At 26.1% G+C, this 11,326-nt stretch overlaps 2 protein-coding genes across 3 annotated transcripts; both read left to right on the top strand.

Moving 5' to 3' along the window:
• Window positions 1-163: 163 nt before the first annotated feature.
• On the top strand, window positions 164-2,746 carry LOC108003802 (thyroid transcription factor 1-associated protein 26 homolog). Of its 2 annotated transcripts, none has more exons than XM_017066313.3 (3): window positions 164-609; window positions 2,166-2,292; window positions 2,371-2,746. In XM_017066313.3, the coding sequence occupies exons 1-3, from the start codon at window positions 564-566 to the stop codon at window positions 2,621-2,623; spliced, it is 426 nt and encodes a 141-aa protein (XP_016921802.1). In that variant the 5' UTR covers window positions 164-563; the 3' UTR covers window positions 2,624-2,746. The 2 variants fall into 2 exon arrangements, with proteins under 2 accessions (XP_016921802.1, XP_016921801.1); XM_017066312.3 differs by lacking the exon at window positions 164-609 and adding an exon at window positions 1,433-2,064.
• A 346-nt stretch (window positions 2,747-3,092) lies between these two features.
• On the top strand, window positions 3,093-10,388 carry LOC108003825 (AP-2 complex subunit alpha). The gene is made up of 14 exons (XM_017066352.3): window positions 3,093-3,264; window positions 4,208-4,296; window positions 4,927-5,138; window positions 5,286-5,479; window positions 5,559-5,790; window positions 5,859-5,967; window positions 6,060-6,703; window positions 6,860-6,991; window positions 7,066-7,263; window positions 7,382-7,710; window positions 7,790-8,058; window positions 8,187-8,331; window positions 8,521-8,728; window positions 8,824-10,388. Exons 2-14 carry the CDS (start codon window positions 4,233-4,235, stop codon window positions 8,899-8,901), a joined length of 2,814 nt encoding a protein of 937 aa, XP_016921841.1. The 5' UTR covers window positions 3,093-3,264; window positions 4,208-4,232; the 3' UTR covers window positions 8,902-10,388.
• The last annotated feature ends 938 nt before the right edge of the window (window positions 10,389-11,326 follow it).

The raw sequence follows: 11,326 nt of genomic DNA, 5'->3' as shown, positions 1-11,326 counted from the left end.
GAAACTGTTTGCCAGGCAATTATATGTATCTAGCGCGATATACAGAAGAAAACAACGGAGATTGTAGAAAAGATAGTACACTTCTCTTCACCACACGCCACTGACTATTAATAGTTGACGAAGTCCGAGAGAGAGCTATAGTATCCGAGGCCAAATTCGATCGTATCTGAATTCTTTACCCGTTCGACCCTTTCGACCGTCATTCTTTGACAATTCAATGTCGAGGGTATCGTTGGTATCATTTCTCTTTCCTTGTTGTGTTCAATTCTTCCAATTATAAAAGGAAATAAAAAAAAAATTGACAAATGTTCAAATATTGAAAATTTAAAAGCAAAGAAGAAAGCATTGAGTGATCATTTTTTTTCAAATTGTAGTTTTAATTATATAAAAAGAAGAATACAAGAACGTAAATTTGTCGCAAACAATTTGTTACGAGGAAAGAATATTTAAGTGTTAATGACACTGACGGAACTGTAAAAGTAATTTCATTCAATTTTTCACTAGCAAGCAGACAATACGCACTTAATAGTCATTTGTACTTGGCTTACTTATTGTTAGATTGAATGAGGAGGTTGATGCGGTCGTACGACGATTTCGCATCGCTACTAAGTAAGTACTGACATGTGGACAAATGGGGCCTAAGGTTAACGCGCCATGATGTCACTGTCTGATATCATAGTATCTATCTTTTACTTTAACAGTCGGACAAAAATAGTTCAACAAAACTGTTAAGCTTTCATTCAGATTATTTTAACTTCAATCTTCGCAGTAATTCAGTGAATGAAATCTCGCAGTAATTTACGCGTATAATAAAATCTAATTTCAATATTTAGAATCTTAAAGTTTACATTTTTCCTCCGATTATATTCTTTCTCTAAAAGATTTCATTTCTAGAAGATTAAGTATTATAACACAGAATTTTCAACAATTTCTTCGCAAATTTATGAAATATGATCTTAATCGATTTGTTGTAACATTCGCGCTATATGAACCTGCAATACGATCCGACTGCAATTACTTATAACATTTGTATACGCTTATATTTGCTACATAAACGAAACATCCCGAATAAATTTTCAATGCAAATTATTTTTGTTTATTAAATCGTATTTTATGTTTTGTTTATGATTTATGATATAATGATTTCAATAGATATTTAAATATTATTGTTAATGAAATATGTTACAAAAATAATTTATCTTTGAAAAAAATTCTAATTTATAATCGTTGAAACATAAATTTTTTATAAATATTTATAATTTTTGAAGATAAATTTTTATATTTTAGAGAAAAAAATAAAAAAAAACTTTCGTGAATATCGAACATATATTAATTTTTTTAATTATCAAAATTAGAAAACATGAATCATTCTTCGTTATGATACATGTGCTTAAAAAAAAAATCAGTATGCACAAGTACCTAAATGCAGTGATGGCCAATGTCACTGCCACGAATAAACTAATAATACGTAATGTGATGACAAACGTCTCGTAGCATCATGATTGTGCAAGTGTAATTCTTTTATAATTTATTTTTCCTTATACATTTGTGATATGACATTTGTGATTGTTCGCTTTATTAAAGCTTTCAATATTGATACAAAAATAAATTACATATTGATTACATTTCATTAATTAAATAACGATAACGATAAATAAAACTATGAAGAATAATATTAAAAAAATATATATTACCATTGTTTAATTATGTTTTCACTTTAACTATTAATGAAAAATTATTTCAATTCTAAATTCATTTTTAATTTTTGACATAAATATATAATAAATAGAACAATAATAATTAATACAGTAATATGAAATACATAAAAAAATGAATTGCATTTGAAATATCTTCAATTAATGCTCTATACATATTGATTTTAAGTCCCTCTTACGGTCAATATCGGTACTAAAATATTTTAGAAAGTTTGTCAACAATCAAAAAGTATGAAAAAGTATATAAAAGATATTTCTGATAGAAAACATTCAGATACTATGGACAATGAAAAAAAACCATTTAACAAAAAACAATATAGACTGAAAAAATATAGTAACAAATACAAAAGTATGTTTCAAAACTGTGCGAGTAACATAGTAATATACGTATAGGTTAGGTTCAATATATTTTCGAATATTATTTAATTTTTTTAATTGTGTTATTTACAGTTAATCAATGGGAGGAACGGAGGAAGAAAGCTGCTTTACGAGGTTTTTACAAACAGATTGATAAAGACCAACAACAAAATGTAAAAAAGTCATTTGCTTCCAAAGTCGATGATCAAAAGGAACATGAGTATGTATTTAAAGTTTATGTGAAAAATAAATTTAAAAGTTCATATTAATCATTAAAAAGAACTTTATCTTTTAAAAGGACACAACCAAAAAATTTAAATGCTTTTCACAAAGCTAAACAGGAATTTCTACGTAAACAGAATGAAAAAAGGAAACAAAAAGAAGAAGCTTTACGAGTAAAAACAGAAAGGGAAGAAGCACTTAAAAATTATAAAGAAAGAAGGATGCAAACATATAAAAAACTCTCAAAGAAAACAAAAAAAGGACAACCTGTAATGAAAGATAGATTAGAAATGTTATTGGAAAAAATACAGCAGCAAGTATCAAAATAATATTCTAAAAGATATAATGTTGGTTTTAAAAATATTTTAAAATTATTGTCAATAAATTTAATTATTTAATAAATATGTATATATAATGACAAATAAATTTTATTGAAATCTTTCTGTAAATAATATATTGTAAACAATTTATACATAATACTATTAATTTTTGTGCAAGTTAATTCATTATTTTTATTGAATTAAAAATGAAATGTTAAGATGTTAGTTTTTTAAGAATTTCTATTATTTAGAATATCAATGCAAAAATAATTCTATATGTGAAATTCTGTAATTTTTTTTATTAAAAAATGATTTATTAAAAAATACTATTATAATAATAAAACATTCATGTGACACATTAGAATCAATAACAATAACAATAATTAAAATTTTTCTTAAACATAGATTGAAAATATAAGTATAATCCTAAAAATAAACGATCGATGAAATTGTATGAAATTTAAAATACAAATTTGCCCGCGCAACACTTATCGCGCAAGCGTAATGGCATTTGACGGGCAGCCGTCAGCTAGTCAACGGTTGCAAATGGCGACAGCCACGAAATCTCTGGCACCGACTCGCGAATAGTTTCACGCATACGGAGTACTACGTGACCGAGCAGTGCGTGAACGTTACCTTAACCCAGATCGGTATGTACTTAAAACTGATCCGATAATCAAGATATGTAGCAGATAACATTTTTCCTCAAAAAACGGTTACAGTGATTGCACTCGCCACCCGTACGACAGGTCATGAAAGACAAAAAGCCATTATTCGACTTATCTATTCTTTCGAAATTTTCTGTTTGTTTGCTCGATCGATATGTGATGATTTTCACATGATTTCTTAATTAAAAAATGCTATTATTTTTGGGCATATTCTCAAGAGTTTCCGCGTAATGAGAATCACTATCAGCATTTGCACCCCACTGCTGTCAAAAACTGTTTGTCGTCGTAATCTAGGACGCGGTACCGGCTTAATCACTTGATTTTTCTTTCGAACATCAAAATAGACCTTTACTTTACACGATTTACTTTTCTCGTTTCTAATATTCATATAATATATTAATTTTATTGACTAATATTGAACACAAATATAATATAGAGTATATTCTTTTAAATTTGCTTGTGGGACCAAAGAACTTATTGGAATATTCTTAATCAATGAATATCATTTAGATTATTTTCTTGAATCTTACTCTATATATTTATTTTATTAAATAATAGCATATATTTATAACTTTATATAAATTTTTATAAATTATAATAATATTATGCTTGATATTAATTCAATAATATAAAAAACTTACTGACTTCTATATATATATTTTTTAATATTATTATACATCTATTTATTAAATATTGTTTTATTAAATATTGTTTCAAAATTGTGAATATTTATTTACAAACCAAAAACAATATAATATATTTTATTTTTTTATAAATATTTATATAATTAAAATTTATAATTATGATAAAAATTATAATTTTTATAGATAGAAATTAATATTACACTTTAATGAAAATTTTGTTGTAATTTATTAAATATCTTGTATGTGAAAACAAATTTTTTTAAATCAATTTTATTTCACAGGTGGTTTGAAATAGACCAAGACAAGATGCCGGCTGTGAGAGGAGATGGCATGCGTGGTCTGGCTGTATTTATTTCTGATATTAGAAATTGTGAGCTAAAAGATATACTTTTTTAAAAATTGCGTTTTATATATAATAACATTTTGTATATATGCATTATATTATCTGATAAAGAATACAAATTAATTTTTGAATCATTAAAATTTAACCTACGTTTCATTAAGAGATATGATGCCATTGAAATTAATATGACACATACATATATTTAAAGTATTGAAGAGTAGGAGACAGGGGGCGGAATACTGATATAAGCCTATCTTTCTGATATAGCTTGTATTTCAAACACTAATATGTAATACTTGGCATAATATAATGAATGAATGTCAAAACCAGTTATTTTAAGAAATAGTTATATATGAATATAAAATAAAATAACATATAAAAAAAAGGATTTTAATAATAATATTTTTATTATTTAATGTAATAAATAATTACATAACAATTAAAATAAGAAATTGACTTTTATAAAGCAAATCAATACATCTATATTTTGATGCCAATCCAAATGGCATGCAGCCATTATGATTTTTTATAAAAATTACACAATATTTATCACAATATATAATATTTATTTATATTCAATATATATATATATTATTAATATTAAAATGATATATTATAAAGTTATAAATTTTGTTTATTAATTTCTTATTTTCTTAGGTAAAAGCAAAGAAGCAGAAATTAAGAGAATAAACAAAGAGTTGGCAAATATTCGTAGTAAATTTAAAGGAGATAAGACACTTGATGGTTATCAAAAAAAGAAATATGTTTGTAAGCTTCTTTTTATTTTTTTACTTGGTCATGATATTGATTTTGGGCATATGGAGGCTGTTAATCTACTTTCATCCAACAAATATTCTGAAAAACAAATTGTGAGTGTTACAATTTTTTAAAAAAATAATAAATATATAAATATAATTACATATATAATATGATAAATATGATACATTATTATTAAAATATTTTGAATTTTATAAATATATATATAAATATAAATATATATGCATTACATATTTTAGGGTTATCTTTTCATATCAGTTTTAGTAAATACAAACAGTGATCTTATTAAATTGATTATTCAAAGTATAAAAAATGATCTTGCATCAAGAAATCCAATTCATGTAAATCTTGCATTACAATGTATTGCAAATATTGGCAGTAAAGAAATGGCAGAAGCTTTTGGTAATGAAATACCAAAATTACTTGTTTCTGGGTATGTATAAATGTCTTTTGTTTCTTTACTATTTATTTATAAATCTTAATTAATTATAAATTATTTTTCAATTCCTTAGAGATACTATGGATGTTGTAAAGCAAAGTGCAGCATTGTGTTTATTACGATTATTACGTACTGCACCAGATGTTGTTCCTGGTGGAGAATGGACATCGCGTATAGTTCATCTTTTAAATGATCAGCATCTTGGTGTTGTTACAGCAGCTGCATCTTTAATAGATGCTCTAGTAAAAAGAAATCCAGATGAATACAAAGGATGTGTTAGTTTAGCAGTTTCAAGATTGAGCAGGGTATGACATAATTTATTAGTTTGATTCAGTCAGAAAATAATTTTTTAATCTTTATTCTATTTCAATAGATTGTAACATCAAGTTACACAGATCTACAGGATTATACGTATTATTTTGTGCCAGCACCATGGCTATCTGTTAAACTTTTACGATTACTACAGAATTATACACCACCTGGTAAATTAAATAATTTTTAAATTTGATAACATAAAGGAAAAATGTTAAGATAATAATATTTTTTTTTTTTTATACTTTAAATATTCTAATAGCTGAAGATCCAGGAGTAAGAGGTAGATTAAATGAATGTCTAGAAACTATATTAAATAAAGCTCAAGAACCACCAAAATCAAAAAAGGTGCAACATTCAAATGCAAAAAATGCTGTGTTATTTGAAGCCATTAGTTTAATTATTCATAATGACAGTGAATTGCCTTTATCAGTCAGAGCATGTAATCAACTTGGTCAGTTTTTATCTAATCGTGAAACTAATCTTCGCTATTTAGCACTTGAATCCATGTGCCATTTAGCTACATCAGAACTGTCACATGAAGCTGTAAAGAAACATCAAGAAGTTGTTATTCTTTCTATGAAAATGGAAAAAGATGTATCTGTTAGACAACAGGCTGTCGATCTTTTGTATGCTATGTGTGATAAAAGCAATGCTGAGGAAATAGTTCAAGAAATGTTGAATTATCTCGAAACTGCTGATTATTCTATTAGAGAAGAAATGGTTCTTAAAGTGGCGATTTTAGCCGAAAAGTATGCTACCGATTATACTTGGTACGTTGATGTCATTTTAAATCTCATTAGGATAGCTGGTGACTATGTTTCGGAAGAAGTATGGTACAGAGTTATTCAAATCGTTATTAATAGAGAAGATGTACAAGGATATGCAGCAAAGACTGTTTTTGAGGTAAATAATATAAAGTTATAATTATATTTAATATATATATTATATTTTTATCATAATATTTTTAATATAATTTAATATAATTAATTTAAGTATATTTTTTTTTATTATATAAAATTTATTGTACAATCAAGTTTTTATATTAAATATTGATATTAGGCTTTACAAGCACCAGCTTGCCATGAAAATATGGTTAAAGTTGGTGGTTATATACTTGGAGAATTTGGAAATCTTATTGCTGGTGATCAAAGATCTTCTCCAGCTGTTCAGTTTCAATTATTACATTCCAAAGTAAGTTTTGTAAATCTTTATATAATTAAAAATTTGTTCATTAAATTTTTATATGATTTTCTTTTATTTTTCAGTATCACTTATGTTCTCCAATGACTCGCGCATTGTTACTTTCGACGTATATTAAATTTGTTAATCTATTTCCTGAAATGAGAAGTCAAATTCAAGATGTCTTTAGACAACATAGTAATTTACGCAGTGCAGATGCAGAGTTACAGCAAAGAGCTTCGGAATATCTTCAATTGAGTATTATCGCTTCTAGTGATGTTTTGGTAAATAAACTAATTTTAATTAATTTTTTTAAAAATATGTTATAATTCTTAAAAGAAAAAAAAATAAAGTTTATACAATTCTATATATATCTATAATTATTTATTATTCTTTTTATAGGCTACAGTTTTAGAGGAAATGCCAGCATTTCCAGAAAGAGAATCTTCTATTCTTGCGGTTTTGAAAAGAAAGAAACCAGGTCGAGTACCAGAGAATGAAATTAGAGAAAGTAAAAGTCCAGCTCCAAATACTAACCATCATGCAGAAGCTCCTAGTAGTGTAACAGGAGCTGTTAATAATACATCAGCAGATTTATTAAGTCTTTCTACACCACCATCATCTCAACCAAGTAGCAATACTGGAGTTTTACTTGACGTACTAGGAGATATTTATAATATGCCAAATAAAGTCGCAACTAATGGTGCCCAAAATACATATAATCCTAAGAAGTATGTCGGTATAAAAGATATTTATGGAAAAAAATTTAAATAAGAAATTATTTTAATTTTTATATTCTGTATTTTGTAGATTTGTGTGTAAAAATAATGGTGTATTGTTTGAAAGTGAATTAATTCAAATTGGAGTAAAATCGGAATTCAGACAAAATTTAGGACGAGTCGGTCTTTTTTATGGAAACAAAACTCAATATGCTCTTCATAGTTTTCAACCTCAATTATCTTGGTCTGAAGAAAATCAACAAAAATTAGCAGTACAAGTAAAGCCAGTCGATCCAGTGTTAGAAGCTGGAGCTCAAATACAACAAATGATTAACGCAGAGTGTATTGATGATTATAGCGGTACGATAAACTATATAATAATATAAAAAAGATCAAACAGTATTAATATATATATATTGATGTATTATTAATTTTGCATTATAAATATAACAAGAACTAGATATTTATATAAATTTTTTTTTGTGTAGATGCACCGAGCATGATTATCTCTTTTATTTATAACAATGTGCCACAAAAGATAACAATGAAATTACCATTAACTATCAACAAATTCTTCGAACCCACAGAAATGAATGGAGAATCATTCTTTGCAAGATGGAAAAACCTTGGAGGGTACATAAAATTTTTCCTATTTCTATTTTTTTTTCATTTATTAAAATTTCTAATTTATTAACTAAAATATTTGCATTATATATTGATGCGGAATATAATTAATTTATAATTTTGTAATATATATTTATTTTTACAAAATTTAATCTAATAGTTGATCAATAATAATAATATGTTATTATATATTTTTAGAGCGAATCAACAACGTTCTCAGAAGATTTTCAAAGCACAACAACCAATGGATCTTACACAAGTTCGCACGAAATTGCAAGGATTTGGAATGCAATTACTTGATGGTATTGATCCAAATCCCGATAATTTCGTTTGTGCAGGAATAGTACATATGAGAGCACAACAAGTTGGATGTTTGTTACGTTTAGAACCTAACAAACAAGCGCAGGTAATTTTTTAATACTTTCAATATATTTATATAGTTTCTTAAATATTTCTTAAATTACGAATTTAATAAATTATTTGCTAAATTATATGTTGTAGATGTTTCGTTTAACGGTACGTTCGAGTAAGGAATCGATGTCAGTAGAGATCTGTGACCTGCTGGTGGACCAATTTTAAATGGTCTAGCAGGCATAAACTAATTTAAGATAAAACGCCGTGGGAAGACATATCGTGATCAATAAAGAATGTCGTCTCTCGACGTTCAAAAAATACTGATGATTATTTGTTAAGAAATATTTGTTGTACCCAAGCTTACACTCATAACATGGTCATGAGAATTGAACCCTTGTGTAGGCGAAACATTGTTACCACATATAATCCTACGAACAAAGCATAGGATTGCTATAAATATGATAAAGGTGAATTGTGTAGATGAGAAAAAAAGAAAAAAAGAAGAAAAAAAAGAAAGGAAAAGAAAACTAAATGACATATATAATGGCTATGATGGACTCTATTGGTCCATGAATAAAGGTAACAAATATAGATATCACAATTTTTTTCTTTCTTTTTTTTTCCTTTTTTTTTTTTATATGTATTTTTAGTAAAAAAAAAAAATTGTATAGATATATGTCACGAGTATTCGCAAGAAAAGATAATTCATTGATTTTTTTCATTCAAGAATTACATTGCACACAAAGATTCAGATTACTAATACAATATATACTTTATTTACAAATTTTTATAATTAATTTTAATGATATGAATATTTTCAATGAGTTTCAGTAATTATGAATCAATCATATTAATTTGCATACTCGTGGCACATTTTCATCTACCTTTTAGCTTCCCTTCTTTGTACGTACGATTTTTTCGTATCAATTTTCGTTTCTTTTTTTGAGATTATTATTGTTGAGCGAGAGTAGATTTGGGCACGATGTCAGTAGTTGTATGATATTAGTTGTTTATCATAGATTTTTTCTTGTATTTAACGGAGCTCAAAATTTCTCTTGTAATTAGTAGGTGCGAGATCAACGCTCCCATCCTGATTTCCTTCCATTCCTACTCCGCTTATTTCCTTGCTCCTTTCTCTGGTTTTCTAAACCTCATACGTTGACGTAAGAATCCATGGCTGGTTACATTCTACAGCTCATAGAGAAGCGTGATTGAACTCAATAAAAAGTAAATGAACAAAAAAAAAAAAAATAAAAAAGTAATCATTAGTATAATTTTTCTAATCATCTTTAATGACTCTTGTGTGAGATGTATATTTCAGTAGTATATCTTGTACAGATAATATTCACAAATACGTTGGAGATTATTATGTTTTGCGAATGATAATGCAGAAAAAAAACAAATAAATATAAGAAATAGAGCAGCTCTGAGCGATGTTTAAACCGTGTTTGCATTGCGATTATATGCTTCACGATTACTCTGTCTGTTATTGTGAAAATTGTAAAGCTCTAATTGAATTGTACATAAGAAATGCATTGATTAAATGTGCCGACAAAGAGTCATTGCACGAGACTCGCAAAATCCTGTACTTGCAGGCATGACGATCTTGTAATATCGTTCTTTCCTGCTATTTCATTTATATATTTCTTTATGATGCGAACGAGATGTATATTTTTTTTATGTTCGTATATAGTATAAATTTATATTTGAAATCTTTTTCCTTATTCCACCTGTGATTTCCTTTTATTATTTTTGATTGTGTATTATTTGTGTATTAGCATGAATCTTTGACATGAAAACTTTAACATGATCTATAAAAAGATCTATTATATAGAAAATGCATAGCTAACAATGCTGATATCTTTCTATATATAAACATTCTTAGTGTTATCGATGTTTATTTTAAATTTTAATCACTAAGTACGAAAAGAATATCAAAAATTTATTGAGGTCAGATAACAATGTATTATATATCTAATTAGCGTTACAAATTTAAGTTTAAAGAACATTTGCATTCTCAAAAAATGAGCTCTTAAATATACATATTATATCTTAAAATTACACAAACGTTTATAAAAAAAATTATGAATCAAATGAAATGAAATACATTAAATAAAAAAAATTAATTTTTTATATTTAATATTTAGTTTTTCATTTCATTTAACAATTCACATAAAAATGCTTGTGTAATTTTAATTTAGACTTTTTTAAATCATGACTTTGTGAATTATTTTATTTCTCTATGGTATTTAATTTAATTAAATCAACAATACTGAAAGTGTCTAAGTCGAGCAATAAAATAATTGCTTGATTTATAAAACACATCTATTTATATTTAATAGAATTTGGCAAAAAATATAGTTTATTTTGATTTAAGGTAACACGATTTATTATATATTAAGAGATTAACATTCCTAATTTAAATTAATATGAACAAAGAAAATTCACACGTATATATACGCATATATAAATATATATAAATACTTTATATATTAAATCGGTTACATGATTTGAAAAACTTATTTTTTTAATTATATGTCATCAGTCAAATTTAAATGCGAAGAGGCGCAGAATCGAGATTCGTTAAGACTTGCAACACAGCTTGAAATCAAATCTTTTGTTTCGTAATTATTTTTGCATATCGAATTTA

This window comes from Apis cerana, linkage group LG6 (genome assembly GCF_029169275.1).
Source record: "Apis cerana isolate GH-2021 linkage group LG6, AcerK_1.0, whole genome shotgun sequence".
NCBI classification, from domain to species: Eukaryota; Metazoa; Arthropoda; class Insecta; order Hymenoptera; family Apidae; genus Apis; species Apis cerana.
Note: the sequence above shows the minus strand (reverse complement) of the source record. Positions and strands in the feature narration are given on the sequence as shown.

Excerpts from the sequence above, each read along its gene's own strand:
- LOC108003825 (XM_017066352.3), top strand. The coding sequence starts at position 4,233 with ATGCCGGCTGTGAGAGGAGATGGCATGCGTGGTCTGGCTGTATTTATT. Across the intron at positions 5,968-6,059 it reads ACAGAATTATACACCACCTG|CTGAAGATCCAGGAGTAAGA; the intron begins GTAAATTAAATA and ends ATATTCTAATAG. Across the intron at positions 7,711-7,789 it reads AATACATATAATCCTAAGAA|ATTTGTGTGTAAAAATAATG; the intron begins GTATGTCGGTAT and ends TGTATTTTGTAG.
- LOC108003802 (XM_017066312.3), top strand. The coding sequence starts at position 1,947 with ATGAAAAAGTATATAAAAGATATTTCTGATAGAAAACATTCAGATACT. Across the intron at positions 2,065-2,165 it reads ATATAGTAACAAATACAAAA|TTAATCAATGGGAGGAACGG; the intron begins GTATGTTTCAAA and ends TGTTATTTACAG. Across the intron at positions 2,293-2,370 it reads GATGATCAAAAGGAACATGA|GACACAACCAAAAAATTTAA; the intron begins GTATGTATTTAA and ends ATCTTTTAAAAG.